Source organism: Dendrobates tinctorius, unplaced genomic scaffold, assembly GCF_039654945.1.
Source record: "Dendrobates tinctorius isolate UK_male_01 unplaced genomic scaffold, ASM3965494v1 ptg000034l, whole genome shotgun sequence".
NCBI classification, from domain to species: domain Eukaryota; kingdom Metazoa; phylum Chordata; class Amphibia; order Anura; family Dendrobatidae; genus Dendrobates; species Dendrobates tinctorius.
The window spans coordinates 8,570,462-8,595,751 of NW_027361702.1; the positions used below are offsets into that span (position 1 = coordinate 8,570,462).

Here is a 25,290-nt window from a genome sequence, read left to right on the forward strand (position 1 = left end):
GTACGCCGGACAGGTATGGGATATTGTTGGTTTATTATTTTATAATTTTTTTACAGGAGAACGATGGTGTTGATATGGATTTAGGAGTATAATAAAGATTTAAACACTGTGTGGTGTATTCTTTCATTAAAATACTTTCTTCTTATTGTGTGTGTTTCTTTAACCCTTGAATAACTCTAGGATTAGTAATGGATAGGTGTCTTATTGATTGGAGAAAATGGACTATAAAATTTGCTTATCAATTACTTCTGAGTACGCCAATACCCAATAAGTGGGGTAATACTACTGTTTGGGTGTACACCAAGGCTTGGAAGGCAAGGTGCGCATTAGACTTTTTGAAAGCAAAATTTGCTGGAATAATTAACAGACACCATGTCACGTTTGTGGAGCCCCTGATGTGCCTAAACAGTAGCAACATCTCACAATTGACACCATTTTGGAAACTAGACCCCTCAGGGAACTTATTCAGATGTGTGGTGCAAACCTTGAATCCCCAAGTTTATAACATTGAGTCACGGGTTCTGTAGAAGTGCAAAAACAATCACGGGTCCCGTAGAAGCGCATTCAGCACGCAACGGCCGTTGTCCGACATGCTTCACACAGGACTCTCCTGCCTCCGCACTTTTATGTGACGAATAAAAAGGAGTTTTAATTGAATGGTGAGTGCCACCCCACTTCTTTTTTGCACAGATTTGGCCTTCGTTGTGTTTTCCTTGGGTGTGCACCCGAGATCCGCTGAGTGGTATATCCAGCGTTCCTCTGATACGATCAATAGATCCGGCAACAGGTGTCTCAGCGGTGCGGATCAGTTTGCCTCCCTATACAGCATTTCCTTTGACAGATGATGGACCTGAGTTGTGACTTGATTTTTTTTATGAATTGAGTTGAAGCTTTTATTGGGTACATTTTACATAACATTTGGGATCACATTTATACGGCGCTCTACACTGAGCACTTATATTGGGGTTTCCCTTTAAATCTATGACTGATGTAATTCAGATGAATCCTCTGAGGGATACAATCACTATAATGAGGCAGCAGAGTTACTTTAGACTCCATTTGGACTCTGTTCAGTGATGTCCTTCTTTTAAGAAGTGCATAAAACTGTGGTTGACAACACTTTTATGCAAGCCTAAAAAGACGTACACCGCCGGATCATAGGCAAGATGTCATCCACAGTGCCTCCATCTGCCTCATTATAGAGAATCTTCCTTTGTAGATTCATCTGCTGAAACACATATTCCAGAGATTTACACTGAAACCCTAGTGTAAGCGCTCAGTGCAGAGCGCAGGATAAATGTGCACCAAGCTCTACTGTGATCTTTGGGGGGCAGAATGAAACATCAACAGCATGTGAAGAATTGGTTTTATTTATTTTTTCGTCATTCCTCATGTTGTATAAGTGATTAGGTGACTTTATTTTTCGGGTCGGTGAGATTACAGCGATGCCTGATTTATATCGGGTTGGTATGTTTTGCTGCTGTTACACTCTAAAAAAATCTTTTTTTTCAAAAACTAGTTTTTGCATCTCCATATTTTGAGAGCTATAATTTTTCCATATTTTGGCACACAGAGTCATGTGAGGTCTTGTTTTTTGAGGGACGAATTGACGTTTTTAATTTTACTATTTTCAGGAACCTGACATTTTTTGATCACTTTCTATTCCGATTTTTGGGAGGCAGAATGAACAAAAAACAGCAATTCAGGAATTTTTTTTTTTTTTTTTTTATGCTGTTACACCTGTGGTGACTAGTGTTGAGCATTCCGATACCGCAAGTATCGGGTATCGGCCGATACTTGCTGTATCGGAATTCCGATACCGACTTCCGATATTTTTTCAATATCGGAATTCGGCATCGGAATCGGAAGTTCAGTTGATTGACGGCCTGACGTCATCATGATGCGCGGTGTGTGCGCATCATGATGCGCCGTCATTTCGGGCCTTCCGGGGGTCTCTGCCGGCCTGCCGGGGGGCTGTGCCGGCCTGCCGGGGGGCTGTGTGGACTGCCCGGGGTCTCTGCCGGCCTGCCGGGGGGCTGTGCCGGCCTGCCGGGGGGCTGTGCACCCTGTGGGGGTCTGTACCGGCCTGCCGGGGGGCTGTGCCGGCCTGCCGGGGGGCTGTGCTGATGTCCGGGGGTCTGTGCAAGCATCGTCCGATGGGACTACAAGTCCCATCGGGCGATGCCTGCTACCATGACAGTGATTGACACATTAGCCAATGATGGGACAGTAGTAGTCCCATCATCCGGCTAATGTGTTAAATGTTAAAAAAAAAAAAAAAAAAAATACTACATACATACTACATGCTACATACATACTACATATATACTACATACATGCTACATACATACTACATATATACTACATACATACTACATACATGCTACATACATACTACATGCATGCTACATACATACTACATATATACTACATACATACTACATACATACTGCATGCTACATACATACTACATACATACTACATACATACTACATGCATGCTACATATATACTACATGCTACATACATACCACATACATACTACATGCATGCTACATATATACTACATGCATGCTACATACATACTACATATATACTACATGCATGCTACATACATACTACATGCTACATGCATGCTACATACATACTACATACATGCTACATATATACTACATACATACTACATATATACTACATGCATGCTACATATATACTACATACATACTACATATATACTACATGCATGCTACATATATACTACATACATACTACATATATACTACATACATGCTACATACATACTACATACATACTACATATATACTACATGCATGCTACATATATACTACATGCTACATACATACCACATACATACTACATACATGCTACATATATACTACATGCATGCTACATACATACTACATATATACTACATGCATGCTGCATACATACTACATGCTACATGCATGCTACATACATACTACATACATACTACATGCTACATACATACCACATATATACTACATACATACAATACATTCATACAATACATACATAGACATACAGTACATATAACATAGAGTAACATACTTACCAATACTTGTCACATTGTTCCCCGAAGCCATTGTCGTCTACGGAATAAATATTAACATAACAAACCACAAAAATACTCACCCACGATCCGAAGCAGTCCACGAGTGTGTCCCACGACGATCTTGGGTAGAGAACTGCAGCATCAGATGATGCTGCCGTTCTCTACGGGCTGCAGGAATCCAATGACGGAAGGTAGGTATCCTTCCGCACTGTATTCCTCCGCCACTTAAAAAAAAAAAAGTCCCTAGTCTCACTTTATGCCATTGCTGTGTGGGAAATTCCCACACAGCAATGGCATAAAGTGAGACTAGGGACTTTTTTTTTTTTTAAGTGGCGGAGGAATACAGTGCGGAAGGATACCTACCTTCCGTCATTGGATTCCTGCAGCCCGTAGAGAACGGCAGCATCAGCTGATGCTGCAGTTCTCTACCCAAGATCGTCGTGGGACACACTCGTGGACTGCTTCGGATCGTGGGTGAGTATTTTTGTGGTTTGTTATGTTAATATTTATTCCGTAGACGACAATGGCTTCGGGGAACAATGTGACAAGTATTGGTAAGTATGTTACTCTATGTTATATGTACTGTATGTCTATGTATGTATTGTATGAATGTATTGTATGTATGTAGTATATATGTGGTATGTATGTAGCATGTAGTATGTATGTAGTATGTATGTAGCATGCATGTAGCATGTAGTATGTATGTAGCATGCATGTAGTATATATGTAGTATGTATGTAGCATGCATGTAGTATATATGTAGTATGTATGTAGTATATATGTAGCATGTATGTAGTATGTAGCATGCATGTAGCATGTAGTATGTATGTAGCATGCATGTAGTATATATGTAGCATGCATGTAGTATATATGTAGTATGTATGTTGCATGTAGTATGAATGTAGCATGTATGTAGTATGTAGTATGAATGTAGCATGTATGTAGTATGTAGTATGAATGTAGCATGTAATTTTTTTTTTTTTTTTTTTACATTTAACACATTAGCCGGATGATGGGACTACTACTGTCCCATCATTGGCTAATGTGTCAATCACTGTCATGGTAGCAGGCATCGCCCGATGGGACTTGTAGTCCCATCGGACGATGCCTGCACAGACCCCCGGAGCCTGCACAGACCACCGGCAGGCCGGCACAGCCCCCCGGCAGGCCGGTACAGCCCCCCGGCAGGCCGGCACAGCCCCCCGGCAGGCCGGCACAGCCCCCCGGAGCCTGCACAGACCACCGGCAGGCCGGCACAGACCACCGGAGCCTGCACAGACCCCCTGGCAGGCCGGCACAGCCCCCCGGCAGGCCGGCACAGCCCCCCGGAGCCTGCACAGACCACCGGCAGGCCGGCACAGACCACCGGAGCCTGCACAGACCCCCTGGCAGGCCGGCACAGCCCCCCGAAAGGCCCGTACAGACCCCAGAGAGGCTGTACAAGGGCAGGAAAGGGTTTTTCTTATTCCGATACCGGAAGTCCCATAGACTTGAATGGGACTTCCGGTATCGGAATCGGCGATACCGATACTTTTTTTAAAGATCGGCCGATACCATCCGATACGATACTTTGAAGTATCGGATGGTATCGCTCAACTCTAGTGGTGACATTGATTAGGCTGCTTTATTCTTTGGGTCAGTACTATTACAATGGTACCATATTTAGATTTTTTGTTATGTTTTGGCACTTTTGCCCAATAAAACAATAAAAACTATTTTATAGAAAAAAAATAGTTTTGCATCGCTTTATTCCGAGAGCTATAACTTTTTTATTTTTCTACTGATGGAGCTGCGTGGCAGCTTGTATTTTTTTGCGAGACAAGATGACGTTTTAAAGGATACTATTTTTTATTTCCATTTGGGTTCTTTCATCACGTTTTATTGCAATTTTTGTTCGGCAGTATGATGCTAAAGCATTGTTTTTTGGCTTGTTTTTTATTTTATTTTTTATGGTAATCACGGAAGGGGTTAGCTAGTGGGGAAAAAAGGTAGCGGAAGTTTCAGTTTCAGAGTTACAGGATGGCCAAAAAGCTTATTGGCCATTCTGCTTTGGATTTTTTAACTCTGATGAAATAAAATTTGTTGTACCTGATTTTTATCAGAAGCTGAAAATTCCTCTACATTATTTTATATATTAAACACGAATGGTCAGGTCATAGTTCCGTGCACTCTGGATTTTCTATGGTGAGCAGGCATTACTTCCTTTCTTTTTGCTGTTAACTTGTCGGACAGTTTTATAGGTTGGGTATTACAGATGTGTTGATACCAAATATGAGTACATTTTTGTATATTTTTTTCATACAAATATTTCTTTTTGGGTACAATATACATATTTTTATCATTATTATTTTGTGATTAAAAAAATATATTTTCACAATTTTTTTAACTTAGACACACTATGGAACTTTCACTTTCTCCAGTCTAATGACAGTTCTAATCCTTTGCAATGCATTGTAAGTGACAGTCTGCTGTCACCCAAACTTGTTAGAACATGCACTTTGCATGATCTAACAAGTTTGTTAGAGCCTGGTACCGACATCTGGTCACCATGGCAACAATAGGGCCCCCGAGATGATGTTGCGGGAGTGTCGATCATAGGGCAGAGAGCGCTTCCTCCCTCTGCCTTCTACATTCTGCAATTATTAGAGAAGATTGTTATTGCGTTGTGTGGTGCGGACTCCTGCAGAAAAAAAGCAGCGGAAAGAACGTAGCATATGCCTCAGCATTACAGTTTTATTACATTTTTTATGGGTTTAATAGAGAAATATCAATCACGCCATTTTTTACATCATTTACTGATTCCCACAAATAATCTGACCTCTGTGTTGTGCTTGCTGTTACAATAACAGGGAGAACAAATATGCACAATTATGTATGCTGATTTGTCATGTTTATTATTTAAAAAAAATGCATTAAAAATGCATTATCCAGTGTTTTTCACTTTAATTTTTTAGCAATTTTATAGGATGAAAAAAATTCTTATTTTCCTTCTAGAATAAAAATCAATACAATCTGCCTATGGAGTCAGATCCTGCAGTGTAGATCAAGTATACAAAAGTCTCCTCATTACATCATCAGATCTTGTGGCGCAGTATCTTAGGCACCTTCCTTTAATGACGAGTTGGTGGGTTGAAGACCTGGGGAGACTCACAAAAATTGAGGAAATAATTTTTTTTTTTTTTGTAATTGCTGCTTATTATTTTTAATACTCTTATAGAAACAAAATTAATCATTTCAGCCACTTCAGTATACAGGGACCATAGAAATATATTGTTATATAAGCAATGTATTTCTATGGACATGTATTATGTGCTCCTTGGTTCACTGTCTGCACTAGAGATCAAGATTAGCAAATTCTCATATCTATGACTGTTATAAGCTGTGGCTCATTGGTAGAGCTGCAATTTGTGAACATGGAGACGTGCATCTGAGTCCTTGTGAGACCTGATCAAAGGAAAGGAAACAATGAATATATAATCTAATTTATGCACTGAGCAGAGACATGTGGGCCCTGCCCTTGAGTAGGGGGTTCTACAGAACCTTGAAGACCTCGGACAGAGGGGAGTATTAGTGATGAGCGTTACTTGAGATTTCCCGAGCATGTTCGGGTGATCACCGAGTATTTGGATGTGCTCGGAGATTTAGTTTCTGTCACTGTAGCTGCATGATTTGCAGTTGCTAGACAGCCTGAATAGATGTGAGAATTCACTAACAAATAGACAATCCCCACATGTATTCAGGCTGTCCAGCAGCTGCAAATCATGCAGCTACGACTACAGAAACTAAATCTCCAAGCACTTCCAAATACTCAGAGATCACCCGAGCATGCTCGGGAAATCTCCAGTAATGAGTATACTCGCTCATCATTAGTGGGCATCAGAAGCAGGGACAAAAGCCCTAATGGGACAGTTGGAATCTATGCATAAATGATTGCAGCAAATGGCGATAGCACCCCATCAGCTGCAGCATTATGGCTGAACTATGTTTTGGAAAAGTATTAAAAACTCCATGCATAACTTATGTCCTAAATTTTTATTAAGAAATATATCCACGTGAAGAAAGTGATGCCCATGGACAGGAGAGTGTATGTGCATTTCATCAGATTTTAAGTGGTGGAGCAAGAAATCCAGGCTTTGCAAAAACAGAATGGTCTGCTTGAGTACTGCCTGCAACAACATGAAGTTCAAGGCTGTGCAGAGGAGTATCTAGGGGGGGTAGCCGGGACATGTGCCCTGGGCTCAATCAGCAGGGGGGCACAGTCAGGCCGTCTAATGCGGAGGTCCGCAGTGTTTCCCCTTTGACCTGGGAGTCGGCCGTTCTCTGTGTCAGCTGTCAAGCTGACAGCCAGCGCAGGGAAGCTGCCACGTGCGGTCTCCCAGGGAACAATTGTACTGGCGTGTGGGAGGATTTGAGGTGGGAAAGGGGGGATTACTTTATGTGTCGTGGGATGGGGGATTACTTTATGTGTGGGGGGATTTGGAGTGGGGATGGGAAGGATTACTTTATGTGTGGGAGAATTTGGAGTGGGGATGGGGTGGATTACTTTATGTGTGGGGGGATTTGGAGTGGGGATGGGGATTACTTTATGTGTGGGGGGATTTGGAGTGGGGATGGGGGGATTACTTTATGTGTGGGGGATTTGGAGTGGGGATGGGGGATTACTTTATGTGTGGGGAATTTGGAGTGGGGATGGGGATTACTTTATGTGTGGGGAATTTGGAGTGGGAATGGGGGATTACTTTATGTGTGGGGGATTTGGAGAGGGGATGGGGGTTATTTAATGTGTGGGGGGATTTAGAGTGGGGATGGGGGTTATTTAATATGGGTGGGGGGATTTGGAGAGGGGATGGGGGTTATTTAATGTGTGTGGGGGATTTGGAGTGGGGATGGGGGTATTTAATGTGCGTGGAAGGATTTGGAGTAGGAATGAAATGAAGAGTATGTATGTATGAGGGCATGTATGAGGAAACAGTATTGGGGATGGGTGCAGACACAGTATGGTGAGTATGGGGATGGGTGCAGACAGTATGGGGAGCGAACAGGGAAACGTATGTGGACATAGTATGAGTAGCGATGGGAAAAATGTATGTGGACACTGTATAGGGAGTGAGGGTGATGGGATGTGTGCAGACACAGTATGGGGAGTCAGGGGTATATGTGAGCAGACAGTTTAGAGACCATGGATCCTTTTTCATATGATTTTCAGCTATGAATTCTGCCATAAAAATCATTGATAAGTCACAAAATGTTGGCGCATTGTAAAGCTGCGCTAACATTTTTTGCGAGTGTTGGTGTTCTCATGCCCTGTTTTGCTCACCTCCATCAAAGCACATACACTCAGACAGGAGACATTTATTCTTAGCTGGCTGCGCTTTGTCACCATTCAACCATTATCAAATGGTCCTGGTCTTGAGCCTCGTCCTCTTTTCTTCTCGGGTATGTCTTGTGCAATGTGCCCTGCTGTAGCTGTTTCAGGTATTTCTACACTTCCTTCGGTCTTGCAAATTTTCCTTTACTACAAATGAGCATATCGACGAAAAGTCTCCTCTCTTCTTTGCAACTACAGCAGAAAAATTACTGTAAAGAAGCATTTTGCATACTTTACTGAGATGTCAGCCAGAAGAGTTCTTCACAAGGTGATATGTGAACAGCAAGTCATTGCAAAAATAAGGCTGACTTTTAAAAAAGGTGGCTTATAGAAAAGACAATAGACCAGCCTTTATACTTAATCTCCATGTTTTGGGCTCGCACTTCATCTTCCAAATAGTAACCACACTTTGATAGAAATCCTTTGATTTAATTTATTTTACTAACTTATATAGCACCATTAATTCCACAGCGCTTTACAGACTATCATCCCTGTCCCCATTGGGGATCACAATCTAGAATCCCTATCAGTTTGTCTTTGGAGTGTGGAAGGAAACTGGAGGAAACCCACACAAACATGGGGAGAACATACAAACTCCTTGTACATGTCATTCTTGGTGGGATTTGAACCCAGGAGCCACCATGATTTTTTCACTGCATCAGTGGGAACCTAGCCTAAAATGTGAGAACACTAATAAAAAGCTTGCCACTGAGACCCAATCTAATAAATAGCAGGTTAGTTCTGCTAAGGAAACTGTACAAAACAAAGAAAATGATATGAAGGAACACATAAATGCAATGCTGCAAGTGATCAGAAATTCATGGGTGAGGATAGAAAAGACAGCCATTTTGCAGCTACATTGCTGTGAAGTTTACATGACATATACAGTGCAGTAAATGATGCACTACGGACAAAGCCTGTGACAGACCTGACCTTTAAGTTTGTAAAGACCAAGATAGTAGATGAATGCTAATGAAGAAAAGAACTTTGGTAGGACTCCACAGAAAGTGACAGTGAAATTGCTCTTAAAGCAACGAATGTAAGTGTAGGGGAATGAAGTAGAATATCCCTTTAATGCCACCTCCCATTTAAGGAGTTCTAATATTAATATATTGTAAATGTTGTACAGATATAATTATGCTCCAGTATTGCTACACTATTGTGTATTACCGCTGTTCTCACTAGTACTGCGACATTATATATGTGTTACCATGCTGTATAGATTGTTTTATATTATGTTTTGCATATTGATGTGTTCAGGGTAAGCCAGTGCATCCTTCGGGTTCAATAATGGAGGGCACTATTAGTATAGAATTCATAGATATGGGTAAGTATAGTTCCGTTGCGGGCCTCTAGTTGGGGGTATACTAGTGGTCCTTGTTAGGTATAGCTGACAGGAAATTCTCATAAGGGTTAACTGTAGGAGGAGCTGCTATGGGTTAAGTAAGTGTAGGCTACAGGATTAAGGTTTTAAGGCAGAAGGGCGAGCATGCCCGACAAGTCCACAAGGCTCTATGCCCAGGACACCATAGAAGCTACGCAACGTTATTAAGAAGAAAAGCATGGGCACAGTCAGACAGGTGCTGGATAAGACCGGAGCACCCGGGAAATTGCAGTTTGTGACAGCAGCGGGAACAGGAAGGAAGAAGTGGTCCAAAAGTTATGTATGGCGCAGAATATTCACCATGTGGCAGATCTTAAATAGGGCTGAATCCTGCAAGTCCGGGGTCAAATGGATGAACGGGATCCCCATGTCTTGAGGTCCTACAGGAGTGATGCTGCGGTACCGCCAAGGGCGCTACTACCCCGTAATGTGCATGAGGATACAGAAAGTAAGAAAGGGAAAGTGCAGGAGGAATGCTGTGTGGACTGTAATGTAACTGATGTGCTCGGGACCGTTGAAGAGCAAAGTGAAATCGTTGAGTTGACTTCTGAACCAGTATCTGTGTCCGTTATTTCAACCTTAAGCACTGAAATCAAGTGTACAGGAGGTGGGTCGCACCACAGTGGAATCCCTGTCCATGGACCAGCACTCCAAACAGGTACGTCGGTAGAAGTAGATAGTTTTCCTGTGGGAGGAGGCCAGGACACCAGAGCCCTGGTGTCCTCGGCTACGACTACCGTCCTGGCCCCCTCTTACATAAGGACACACAAGAAGGAAATAAGAGAACGTTTTTGAAGCCCCAAGAAGGTACACTTACAAGAAGACTCTGCAAGCTGGAAAGCAGAAAAAAACAAACAATTCCAAAAAGAGAAAAAGCAAAAGATCAAAACCACAAGACTGTCCATACCTTAATAAACCTGCACACCTTCTTTTTTCCCTCGACGCAAAGCAAGCAACACCAAACCAATATTTCAAAAACACAACTTTATTATCGAGTAATGAATGACAAAAGTCACTAAACTCTTCAACACCCACATTGGAGGGTTTCGGTCGCAGCTTATCATGTTAAACATCCGGAAATCTTTGTGGGGATATGTCACCGGACTCCCAGCATGTTACCCAGCCTTGCTTTCTTCCGCTAACACTGCGACTTAAACTTCTTCAAAACAAACCAACTCAAAACTAAAATAATAAACAAGGGGGAAGGGTGGGCCGCTCTCGACACTGAGTCAAAGAGGGCGGGATCACCAGAACACACCAATAAATACCCCTATCAAGGAGTGGATCCATCTCCAGGGTAACCCCGCTCTCATCCAATGACGCCTCACCAACACACCGGTAAGATACCAATTACTTTTTTAACCCATTCCTTTGCGCCTTCCAGAGAAAAAAGAAAGTAGTCAGAAATTAACCCTCAACACCTTGCTGGCCAGTCAGGAGTACCTGTCAAATAAAGCCGGGCCCTTTCAGACTGTCCATACCTTAATAAACCTGCCCACCTTCTTTTTTCCCCCGACGCAAAGCAAGCAACACCAAACCAATATTTCAAAAACACAACTTTATTATCGAGTAATGAATGACAAAAGTCACTAAACTCTTCAACACCCAACATTGGAGGGTTTCGGTCGCAGCTTATCATGTTAAACATCCGGAAATCTTTGTGGGGATATGTCACCGGACTCCCGACACATGTTACCCAGCCTTGTTTTCTTCCGCCACAGAGTAGCGACCCTTAAGAGCTACGACCCCCACACAAAGAAAAAATTGCCTCTTCAATACCCTCCTGAAGACCAGCCAGGAAAATGTCCAAACCCAACTCCGTTAAATGCACCCCATCCGGATGCAAAAGCCTCCTGACACTAACCTCCAGCTTTCTGTGCCTCACTATGATGCCTCCTTTAAAGTGTCTAAAACGAGAAATGCATTGATTTATAACTCTACGTGCCCTTTCAATTCCAGCCCCATCTCACGCACCGCGCCAAACCAACCTGGGAATTATTTCCGACCAAACCATGAAGAGCTGATTGAATAAACGCGGAAACTTATCCAAATCTGCACACATTAAAGTGATAAGTTATTTAGATTGTGAGCCCCATCGGGGACAGTGATGATAATGTGTGCAAACTGTAAAGCGCTGCGGAATATGTTAGCGCTATATAAAAATAAAGATTATTATTATTATTATTATAAGTTCCGAAATTTGAATCGACCCTAAGTCGTTTCCCCCAGCATGTACTACCAGTATGACTGGAGATGATGAGGTTCTGGAAATTTGCACCACTTCAAGCAACGCCTGTGCCCACCTCAAACCACGAATACCTCTCCAGTTTACATCCACATTATAAAGACCCAGTGACCTCCCACCAGGGCGCATCTCAGCCCTCTGCTTGGCCCAAAAATCATATGAATGGCCTAGAATCCAGACACTGGGACTTGAACAACCGAAAAGAGAAAAGAAAAAAAAAAACACTCGTATTTATTATATAGTTAATAACTCAGGCCTAATATAGCGGAAAAAAGAATCAGAACGCCACCTGCCTATCCTCATAATTTCCTTGCCGCTAAGACCCGCTCGGGCTGCCTCCATCGCTGCGCCAATCCTGAATGAATGAGTGCCAAATTCGTCAGGAGGTAGACCCAAATTAAAAATGATTCTGCGCAGCAAAGCAAGGAACTGAAATTTCGTTAATGAAGACCCATCGGCATGCGCAAAAAACAAAGGGCTATTAGGTCTGATCTCATAGTACTGAGCTAACAGCGAAACGGGACAAACCGGGCCATGTATGGCAACTAATGAAAACCAAAGCCCACTGCCCGTAGGATCGGTTTTTGACCTCCGAATGCGTATGCGAAAACCTCCCTTGCAATGAACTACATCATCATGCAGCAACCCCCCGATACCACGCGCCGAAGGTGGGACTATCTCGCTAATGCGCATTGCCCCAAAAAACGCAATACCAAAAGCCGCTGATAGCAATATTGCCTCAAAAGCAGACCTGCATACTTAATTCGTGCCCTCTATAATTTTGGCTAGAAGAAAAAAATAAATCGGCCGTCTAATATTATTAGTGTCCCTAACTTTTCCCCAACCTTTTAACGCTTGCTCAGAACAAAATGTTTCGTAACATCCTCCCAATCACGTAATTTGAATTGGAATGCCAATCCTGTTAGCCTGTTCCTGGCAAGTGCTGAAGAAAAACCGTTTTCATGTAAATACCAAACATAAGAAAAAGTAACCTCCAACCTCGCATACTTACAAGAATCCACAGGTAATTCTCCCACAAATCCCCACCATTCCTTCCATGCCTTACCATATGCGTTCTATGTCGCCGGAGTTACCGACGCCCGAACCAATGGCATTAATGTATTTCCGGGACTCTCAAAATATAACCTGGACACCTCATTCCTTCCGAGTTGGCGGCTGGAGCAAACTCTCGAAATTTCTGAAATTCAAAACGTGACAAAGAATCAGCTATATCAATTTTTTATGCCTGGCACATGCTTGGCATGGAATCAAATATTCCTCTTCAAGCACTCCAATACCAAAAAGCGAATCAACTTTATAACAGGAATGGAAGATGAAGACAAATGATTCACTACGTGAACCATACTTTCGTTATCTGTCCAAAAACAGATGCAAGAATTCCGCAATTGATCTCCCCATAATTCCACGGCCACCACCAGCAGAAACAACTCTAAAAGAATCAAATTTTTTGACCATCCATATTCCACCCATTTGGTTGACCATCTTTCCGCACACCACTGGTTATGAAATATAACCCCGAATCCAACTGATCCAGACGCATCCGAGAACATCGACAACTCTTGACATGACTTCTCCGTATCCTGAAAAAAGGTAATTTCATTATACTTACACAAAAGACTCTTCCATACACTTAAATCCTCCAGTAGGGGAAGTCCTAAAGGAATCCTGTGATGTGCCCGCTTCACTCCTCTTGTAGCCATAGCCAGACTCCTGGAAAAAATCCTGCCCATCGGCATGACTCGACATGCAAAGGCCAATAAACCCAGCAATGATTGCATTTGTACCAAAGTGACTTTTTTAACCGAAATAAAACCGTCAATTAACCCTACCATCTTTGATATCTTATCAAGCGGTAAACGAAAAACCATGTCGACTGTATCAATTTCAATGCCTAAGAAAGAAAGACAAGTGACCGGACTGACAGTTTTTTCTTCATTCAATGGGACTCCAAAATCCTTCATAAGCTCCCGAAACTTACACAAAATACTGCCACAGCTGTCTGCTTCTGCTGCGCCTACAAACAAAAATCATCCAAATAATGTGTAACCAATTGAGAGCCAGTTTCAAATTTGACCACCCATTCCAGAAAACTGCTGAATAACTCAAAATACCTGCAAGAAATGGAACAACCCATTGGAAGGCACATATAATAAAAAGCACCATCCTTGTAACCTCCCAATAAGTGATGACAATCCGGATGTACTGGAAGAAGTCGGAAAGCAGACGCAATGTCTGACTTGGCCAAAAGCGCACCACGCCCTACCTGCCGAACAAGCAACACCGCTTGATCAAAAGAAGCATATACCACAGAAGACTCTTCAGCACTAATTCCATCATTAACCGACGACCCTTTCGGGTGCGATAAATGATGCATAAGCCTGAACTCTCCCGGTTCCTTTTTTAGGACAATACCTAGGGGAGAAACCCTGAGATTAGAAAAAGGGGGGGGAAACAAAAGGTCCTAATATACGCCCCAGAGAAACTTCTTTCTCAATTTTGCTTCGCAAAACTAAAGGGAGCTCGGTCGCCGACTTCAGGTTCTCTGAAAATGACGAACTTTTTGAAAAGTTAAAAGGTTTAAAGAAACAATCCCTGAAACCATTTCTCAGCTGCGCTGCCGCCATTCTTTTAGGATACCTGCTTAACCACGGCTCCATCGCGGTGACTTTCACTGGGGTCCTTATTTTCTTGCTGCGCTGTAGGTCTAGAGCTAACTCCTTTTGCGCTATTGCGCAAACACTATGAGGCTGCGTGCGAACCCCCTCATGATGAACACTCGTGTTTGTACTTGCATAGCCCATAGAACCTGCAGTGACCTTCATTGAATAACCAGCAGGTTCCTGGCTTCCGTACTGGAATAGGCCCCAAGCCGGGTTGTTGACCCGGGGCCCCCGAATGAAAGGGGTGATTACTCCTTTGAGACTTCATGAGACGTAACCAGGAATCCGTGGTTTTTACTCCCCAACCCAGCTGCAGATTAATGGCTAAATGTCGCCGAAAATCTTCATCATATCTCCACCATGCCGCCCCCCCATGAGTCTTGTAAGAATTGTAAATGGTGTCCATATAAAGAAACAATTCTGAGCAACGCTCAGGGTGCTTCTTACCCATAACACAGCCTAAAACAAAAAAGGCTTGAAGACAATTATTAATCGTTATTGCAACCTTAGGACGACGTTCAAAAGGCCTGTCATTCTGACGCCTTTCCCTGTCAATTGTGCTCTGATCTACTGACACAAGCGACCAAATGTCCACATAATCGTTCACCTAAATTATTTCCATAACCTCTGTTTCTAAATGAGAACCTAAGGGGGCTATCCCACAATAAAACACATCCCTATGCACCTCAGCTCTCAACGGTGGAGGAGCATTGGACCCTTTAATTGTAGCCAGCAATTTTGGATTAACTAACAATTTTTCTCCACCCAAAATCCTCCTCAAGTTATCCATGGTAACCAATCTATTATCCTCACTCCCCCAAGCTCCCGCATAATTAAACTCACCACTTGATGCTTCAGGTGCTGCACTTCCCGCCGGGACCTCCACCGCTTCCTCACCGCGCACTCTCTGCTGCTCCCTCTGCCTATGAGCTGATTTTTTAAACGATGTTCTGCTTTGGCCACGAGATCCAGATGAAGATGATGACTGATAACGCTCGGACCTTGAACGGTGACTGCCTCTGGACACAGATCTCCTACTTCTTCTATGTCCGTGACGACTATGACGTCTGCTCGATCTACTACTAGAATCAGATGATGAAGACAACTCCCTACTATGTCTCTTACTTGCCACACTCCTACGCCCCAGAGATTCTGAAAGAATTTTATGCTCTGCGCCTGAGAGGGCTGGGACACATAACTGCTGTGATTGCGGCCACAGATTACCAACAGACGATGAGTTAACCGCAACATCCATTATTGGAAACACCAACTGATTTTTGGGATGGGGACACCCCAGCCCCCACTGCCTGAGAAGTAATGGTGGAACCCGCTAACACCGGCGGTGGCCCTATTGCAGATGGTACATTAAACGCCTGTGACGCAATAGACATATGGGGAATAAAATTCAACTGCCCATTAATAGGCAGTTGCCAAACTCCAGGCTGTGGTATCATTGTCTCCATTGCCTGAGGCGTAGTAACCAATTGCTGGCTACTTACTGCCTGACTACTTCTTTCAGCCTCATCCCCTATTGTCTGTCTTCCCCCTTGCTGCTGCGCCTCACCCTGCTGATCCTTCTCTGCCCTAATATTTCCATTCACTCGCTGAGGAAATAGCATTCTGCCCACCCTCCATCCCCATTGTTTCTATTCTCGGCTCCTGTACTGTACCAAGCGCTGCCACTAATCCCTCTTTTACACTCTGCACAGCTGCAACTCTAATCCTATCTGGACTATGAATTCTCCTCAGAAAGTAGAGCCTAGACGCAGCCCCTCTCCTCCAGTTCTCCTTCCCGCCCTTTTCTGCTATTACACGTCTGAGGGGCAATACAGCTGCTGCTGCTCCTGCCTCCTCAGCGTTCACACTCCCCCCTCCCTTCACAGACGCGGCCGCCCTGCACACGTGAGACACACCTCGCGCCCGGCCCCTCTTCAGAGGCACAGGACTCCAGCGCTCAGGAAGGTGGGGGCTTCACCCAGACCGCCGTCCACCCCTTACTACCTCTGTTCCCTCCACACTTGTCGCTCTCCCCTGCAAAGCAGCCGACTCCTGTAACAGAGCCTTCAACCAACCCACCCCTTCCCTGCTAATCCTCTCACTTATCGCGGCTTCCAGCTACTCCATCTTCCTATACACGCTGGCTCCGCTCTCGACACCGAGTCAAAGAGGGCGGGATCACCAGAACACACCAATAAATACCCCTATCGAGGGGAGGATCCATCTCCAGGGTAACCCCGCTTTCATCCAATGACGCCTCACCAACACACCGGTAAGATACCAATTACTTTTTTAACCCATTCCTTTGCGCCTTCCTGAGAAAAAAGAAGGTAGTCAGAAATTAACTCTCAACACCTTGCTAGCCAGTCAGGAGTACCCGTCAAATAAAGCCGGGCCCTTTCATCTTTGATTACTGATTAAATAACTCGACTGGCACCTCAAAGTCACAATTCACATGTCAAGTGGTAGAAACTTTTTTGCAGAACTTGACTTAAAAAATAAGTAAATATTCTATCTTGTTGATAGAGGCAGACCAAATACAGAAGGTACTGCACATGTGCCCAAGAAAAACTTGCCAGAATTAAGCCATATCAGCAAAAGATGTTTTGTGTGTTCCCTGGAGGTAGGACTGGAATCCACGTGTCCAAATGCTGTGGAATGTGAAAGATGCTTTAAATCCAAGGCTATAAGGGTGCCACTTCCCATGGATAAATCTGTCAGTGATCTGTTTAGAGACTAGTTCTGAACGACCAACGTCAAGGATCCAAGGCGTTCAACAAGAGGAAACAAAGGTAAACCACCTGTACATGTCTCCATCATAGTAAGTATAGTCAGTGTGTGTGAAATCACTTCTTGCAAGACATATTTCAGCTCTCAGATGGGGAAGCAATGCAAAACAAATGGATACAGGCTATTGAGAAAGAAAATACTAAAATGAAATATAAAGCAGTAGATCTATCGAAAAATCTGTAGAACAAGGACGAAGAATCAGAAGGTATAGAAAGGCAGATGAAGCATCTCATGGAACAGATCTAGGGAACTAGTCATGTTGGGAAGAAATTTTTTCCAAATAAGTAGCAATTAATATTTACCTTGTGGGTTTTTGCCTTATTATTGATCAAGTTACTAGGTTATAAGGTTGAACTTCATGGACTTCTGTCTTCCTTTAATCCTTTATACTATGAAACTATGAAGTTAAAACAGCTGAGACAAAGCTTTGTAGATAAAATGCAAGAAAGTAAGGTCCCCGTCACACATAGCGACTCACCAGCGATCCCGACAACGATATCAACTTGTCAGGATCGCTGGTGTGTCGCTACATGATCGCTGGTGAGCTGCCAAACAGATAGCTTCACCAGCGATCAGTACCAGCAACGACGAGCACTCGCGTCGCTGTGTACCTTAGATACCAGCGCGCTGATGCAGGGAGCTGGTAACCAAGGTAAACAGCGGGTTTCTAAGTGCCGCGCGGCGCTTAGAAACCCCATGTTTACCTTGGTTACCAGCTCCCTGCATCAGCGCACTGATAACTAAGGTACACAGAGGGTTTCTAAGCGCCACGGAGCACTTAGAAACCTGCTGTTTACCTCAGTTACAAGCTCCTGCTCGCTGGTCTCCCGCCTGCCACACGCAGCGATGCAAAAAATGTCCTGGCCATTCCTGCGCGATCAGCGATACCCGGCAGGGGGGCCGGTCACTGATATCTGTCACACACAGCGATCTCGCTGATGAGATCGCTGTTGCGTCACAAAACTTCTGACTCAGCAGCCATCTCGCTAGCGAGATCGCTGTGTGTGACGGGGGTATAAGAGAGGAGGATGTGTGGCACCCCCAGGAGTATGGTCACCACAGTGGCATTGCCTTCCTCCTAGGGAGAGTGATGTCATGCCTGGAAGCAATGAAGGGTCTCTCTGGCAGTTAATCACTGCATGCAACACAGTTCCCACTCCAGGCCAGCAGAGGGAGCTCTGAACCCAGAACTGAGGGGAGGAGCTGTCTCTGGGGGCCAGGAAGGAGTGAGTCAGTAAGTGTGAGGAGGGCATCGTGTACAGACGTGGAGGAGAAGAGCTGGGAAGACTGAGGAAAGTGGAGAGCTCAGTCCCAGTGATAGCGCATGATCTGGAGCCTAACGGTCCTGCACCAGAAACCAGAGGAATAGGAAGCTGTAAATGCCATATTCCCACATAATCCTCGGAGGCACAACAGCGACGGGTGAGCCAAGAGAGATAGAAGGCTATGGCTGTCTGCCATGCGAGTGGAGTGTGGATAACATCAGAAAGGAGGAACTCCAGTGTAACTCAGTACTAGGAGTACTTCATAGAGAGCGCTAGTAAGGAGACTGCACAACCCATCTGCCAGAGTGATTCCTGATTTGCTTCCAGGCTAACCAGCTCCTTTGCCATCTGTACTCAGGACCCTGGACTGTATTTGCCAAGTAAAGGTACAGAAACTGCAACCTATTGTGTCCTTGCCTTCTTGCTGCAACCTCCTCGGCACTGCTACATCTCTGTGCCTGACACTGCACCTTCCTTCCCAACACCCATCTACACTGCCCTGGGACTACAGTCCTGCCTGTGGAGGGCTATAACATCATTGCTGCACTACACCATCTGTCCCAGAGGATCTGTCTGCAGCGTTGGCTTAACATTTGCTGAACACCACAGGTGGCGTCACGAATCATCTATTCATAAACTTTATTCCATCACTTCACTCCCTTACATGGATGCCCAGGGCCACGGACCGGGTCACCGCTACTGTGACACTTCCTTGTGAAATACCGTCCCGGTCCCGAGTACCCCACTGCCCTGGCGGGCGATCCAGGATGCATGAAGAAGAGAAAAACAACTGATGTACTCCATCATTTCTCAGACAGAAAATGTAAGGATTTGTTCAAGCTACAGAGGAAAAATAAAGGAAATAGGCGTGAAGATCATCGAAAAGAACACTTTGAAGGTTAAGATCAGAGTCTTCCACCTTCTCCTTCAGAGCCTGATTTTCCATCAGTGTTGTTTTGGCTGTGGTTTAACACTTATAATTCCATTCTCTACAACACTAAGTTTCTACTACGGCTATACTTTTGCCTGCTCTGTGCTGCTTTATCTTATTACATTTGTGTAAGTGTGGCTGCTCCTGTTACTGATAGGAGCCTTAATTTTGTCTGCCAGCAGTTTAGCTACTTCAATAGCTAATGTTTTAGAAAAAAAACAACTGAGATATCTGGAGTACTTGGTTTGACATAATTCTCTCCAATGTCATAATTTGCACTGGCAATTGTGATGCTGACTTGTGGCTTCATGTGGACCAGCCAGTGTCAGACACCATCTTGCCCCATATCTGTCTAGTCTGTCTCTATATCTCCCTCCACACCCTAAACTTTTGTATATACTTGGAGGGTAGTAGAAAATGCTGGTCTGATTTTTTCAAGCAGGAATATTGAATAAATCCCCTTGGTTTGTGTGAGGTATTACTAGGCCTCTTCTTCTACTTGCTAACATGTGCATGCCAGAACTGGAAGCCTTTTTATTTACTTTCACATTTTATCATTATTTTACTAAGTTCCACTATGGGACCTGAGCATCCCGTTGTCTACTTGAGCATTTTACCGTTAGTTTCACGCTGACATACAGCCTATCTGAGCCCGCAACAAACAAAGCTTCCATAGATGGCAAAACCCAGAGGCCATTGTTTGACCTCCGGTGGCCACTGCAACTATCAGTGCCCTGAGATCACATTGCGTTTTGTGCCAGTGAGGTACAGATGGAGCCCTTTCCTCTGTCAACCATTTAGTTTCTGCTAATTAAAGTCGCACCTAGAGGATTAATCTGCAAGTGCAAGTACTGATAGCAGCAGAGTGTCAGTCATAATGTATTGCTGATACCCGCTCTTGATGGAGCGGGCCACATGCCTACATGTATTTTGAGATGTATTAAGTACAGTACTTGGAGGCGGCCTTACATATTTACGAGGCGTTAATAGGGGTCTACAAAATTTTACTAATTGCATTTACAGATATACTGAAAGCAAAATGTTTAAGACAAATGATATATGTGGTGATCTAAGATCGATCTTTAGATAGACGGGTCCTGGTGTTGTGGCTCAATACAGAGGTTAAAATCTGCATAAAGCCAACCTTACGGGAAGTAGGAACTTAAAATAATGAAATGCAATTAGGCCATTCAAAATTTTATGAGCAGTAAGGATCCGTGAAATCAATTAAGGGGGATGATAAAGTCTCTGCATAATTAAGAAATCCTAAGAACACTTGAAAACATCAAATGCTACAGTTATAAAATACTGATCTAGACTGTGACTACTGAGTGACTGTAAGTCCGGCGCATATCATCACGGTAACATTGTGATCAAAACAGGAAGATAAAGGCAGAAAGCTACCTCCATTATTAGAAAATTTGCTTGTAACCTTCTTCCCCATATTAAACAACTGACTAGCCTTGGGTATAGCTGAACAGAAAACACCAATGCAAAACAAGGCTGCAACAATCATCTAAGCATTTCAAAATTGTGAGTGCGGGTAATTTTAGAGGGATTTTCGAGAGACTTAATATTCTATAGGACAGCATTTTTCTGTTTCTTTTTTTAAGAGAAGTAACAACAAGCCTTATTGTTTCCTAAAATACATTTCTGAAATTAGGCCAAGATGAAACTAAAGATTTTTCTTAAAGCACATCCAAAAGCGAGAGCAACATAGCATCTAATAAACATCGCCATTCTCAGGAGCCGTACATGACATCTGATTACTGTGTGAAAGCACAGATGTTTCTATATTATGGATGACTTTTAGCTTCCTTCTTTTCAGGAGGTCCATCAGAAAACAAGCTACTTTCAGGAGATCAGGTTTTGGCAATAAATGACGAGGACGTGAGTGAAGCCTCCAGGGAGAGATTCATTGAACTGGTCAGGTAACAAAGAATCTGTAAACTTTCTAAGATATAATGCAACAGAAAGTGATTCACAAGTGATGCAAATCTACTGATTCCTGCTTCTTTTCATAAAATGTGCACAAAGTATCCAAAAAACACCTGATACACAATATGAAAATTGTGAGGAACTATATGGAAAAAGCAAAAGAACTGGTCGTCAGAGGTGAATTCAGTAAAAAGGTCATTTATTTAGAATAAAATTTACAATAACAAAGGATAAAGAAAATAGATAAAAGTGATGGGTGCAGGGAGATTCAATAGGGATGTAAGTCTGACATGCTAATTAAAGGGTGTAGTATTTAAAGGGGACTTATGAAAAACAAGAAATTTGCCTAAGCGCTAACGGGCAGGTAGTTGCTACTTACCTGTCTGTTGTGCCCGATGTCGTTCATTGCTACCACAGAGTGTTCAAAGACTGCTCCTGCCGGGAATCCTGCTGCCACTGTTGACGTCACGTCGACCGAGCGGTGGCTTTCTTTCGGCCCTACTCTGTCGATGGGGCGTGGCTTATTACGTCATTCTGATTGACAGTCAAATTCCCCAGTTAGGCAGTGGGGATCCGGCTGTCAGAATGACGTCGAAATCCCACCCCGTCAAAAGAGCAGAGCAAAAAAGAAGCTGCCGGTTTGTCTGCGTGATGTCAGCAGATGCAGCTGAATTGCCGGCATGAGTGGTCTGTGACCACTGTTTGTTGGCGATGAACAGGCACACTGGGCAGGTAGGTAGCAATTACATGTCTGTTACTGCTTAGACACATATTTTGTATTCACAAAATCCCAGATATCACCTTTAAGTAAGAATTCTGGCATACAGCCATTGGTCTTCTGCACACGACTAAACTAAAATAAAACACATCAGTAATAGCCAAACAACATGTACGAAAAATAAAAACAATTATTGTCACATACATTCTTCCATCAGAATCTCAAGGCTTCTGGATCATGTTATACATTATATTTACAAATCACTATCTAACAGAATGTTCCAATGATGTCTGCAGCCGTAACTGAATATTTTATAGTTGAAGTTAACAAAACGTGATTTTATAAAGCTTGTATATAGCTGGCATATGACAAGTATATAACAAGTAATATAACATATTGGCAAATTATAGATGAAAATAGCTGTATTGATTATTTTCTATATCAGTAATATTGGTACAAGTAGAATAGAATGTTCAATGTTAGAGATTAATTTCTACTTTTTTCCGATTTACTACTTGCCTTCACTTTACTGCCGCTCTCCTGTTCTGCTACCTGTTCTTTTTTTTTTTTTTCACAATATGTATTATTCTTATTGATATTATTATTTATTTTTAGCACAATTGATTCCCTGGTTCTCTACATGAGGACAGGTTACATACAAAACACAAATAGAAATTACAATGAATAAACTAACAATTTTTCACTCTTTGCTTCATTGCAGCCATTTGGTAAATTCAAAAAAGGTCATTTTTTTCTCATTAATGTGCACTCTGCACCCCATCTTGACTGAAAAAAAAAACAGAAAAGTAGAAATTTTTGCAAATTTAATAAAAAAGAAAAACTGAAATATCAAATGGTCATAATTATTCAGTGTGATGGGGTATGCGACAGAGCAGGAAGAGACACCAGGCCGATAAACAGTCCAATGAGATTTATTGGAACAGGGAACTGGGGCAGCACAAATTAAAGTAATTCTGCAGCGACCGTAATGAGTCCACAATGTGTCCACAATGAATCCACACAAAGGCAGCAGATCCGGGGGCGAGACGCAGTAATCCAACACCAGGGGAATATAGAATTTAGTCCTTGAATGAGTTCAATGGATCCAGCAGATGAGGGACACAACATAGTCCCACGCATGGTCATCGGGATCTTGCCTGAGCATAAGATCTCAGCCAAAAACATAAGTCCCTTGTCCTGGGATCAGCCCATCAATGGGGGAGGTTTACACCAACTTTTAACATGGGGCTACATTGAGAAGTTTCCAGAAGCTACCGGCTCCATTCTGTCTTACAAATTTGTACATTGGATGAGTCCCCTGCTGAAAAGAACAAAGACAGAATCCCCGACTAGATGCAGTTCAAGCAAGGTGGACCTAGGGCTGATTACATTACAGTCCAGGAACACAGGTCGGGGGAGGGACATGGGAGGGAAGGACAAGCTGTTATATTCAGACCCTTTTCTCAGTATTGAGTAGAAGAACCCTTTTAAGCTAGTACAGCCATGAGTCTTCTTGGGAATGATGCAATAAGTTTTTCACACCTGGATTTTGGGACCCTCTGTCATTCTTCCTTGCAGATTCTCTCCAGTTCCGTCAGGTTGTATGGTAAACATTGGTGGACAGCCATTTTCAGGTCTCTCCATAGATGCTCAATTGGGTTTAGGTCAGAGCTCTGGCTGGGCCAGTCAAAAATGATCATAGAGTTGTTCTGAAGCCACTCCTTTGTTATTTTAGCTGTGTGCTTAGGGTCAGTGTCTTGTTGGAAGGTGAACCTTCTGTCAAGTCTGAGGTCCAGAGCACTATAGAAAAGGTTTCCATCCAGGATATCTCTGTACTTGGCCATATTCAAGTTTTTTTCAACTGCAGCAACACCCCCATAGTATGATGCTGGCACCATCATGTTTCACTGTTGGGATTGTATTGGGCAGGTGATGAGCAATGCCTGGTTTTCTCCACACATACCCTTAGAATTATCACCAAAAAGCTCTATCTTTGTCTCATCAGACCAGAGAATCTTATTTCTCATAGTCTGGGAGTCCTTCATGTGTTTTTAGCAAACTCTATGCGGGCTTTCATATGTCTTGCACTAAGGAGAGGCTTCTGTCGAGACACTCTGCTTTTAAAGCCCGACTGGTGGGGGGCTGCAGTGATAGTTGACTTTGTGGAACTTTCTCCCATCTCTCTACTGCATCTGTTGAGCTCAGCTACAGTGATCTTGGGGTTCTTCTTTACCTTTCTCACCAAGGCACTTCTCCCACGATTGCTCAGTTTGGCTGGATGGCCAGGCCTAAGAAGTCTTCTGGTGGTCCCAAACATCTTCCTTTAAAGGATTATGGAGGCCACGGTGATCTTACGAACCTTGAGCACTGCAGAAATTCTTTTGTAACCTTGGCCAGATCTGTGCCATGCCACAATTCTGTCTCTGAGCTCCTTGGCCAGTTCCTTTGACCTCATGATTCTCATTTGGTCTGACATGCACTGTGAGGTCTTATATAGACAGGTGTGTGCCTTTACAAATCAAGTCCTATCAGTTTAATTTAACACAGCTGGACTCCAATGAAGGAGTTGAACCAACTCAAGGAGGATCACAAGGAAATGGACAGCATGTGACTTAAATATGAGTGTCTTAGCAAAGGGTCTGAATACTTATGACCATGTGATATTTCAGTTTTTCTTTTTTAATAAATTTGCAGAAATTTCTATATTTCTGTTTTTTTTCAGTCAACATGGGGTGTAGAGTGTACATTAATGAGAAAAAAAATGAAATTTTTTGAAGTTACCAAATAGATGCAAAGAAGCAAAGAGTGAAAAAATTAAAGGGGTCTGAATACTTTCAGTACCCATTGTATTATCCCGCATGGCAAGCACCACGAAAAAAA

At 43.2% G+C, this 25,290-nt stretch overlaps 1 protein-coding gene across 1 annotated transcript in view; it reads left to right on the top strand.

Annotated features, from left to right (window-relative positions):
* FRMPD3 (FERM and PDZ domain containing 3) overlaps positions 1–25,290 on the top strand; it is a 382,662-nt gene that overhangs the window by 194,942 nt on the left and 162,430 nt on the right. Inside the window, exon 5 of the mRNA XM_073573072.1 lies at positions 21,583–21,685. Coding sequence (XP_073429173.1) covers positions 21,583–21,685 — 103 coding nt within the window. The remainder of the gene's footprint in view (positions 1–21,582; positions 21,686–25,290) is intronic.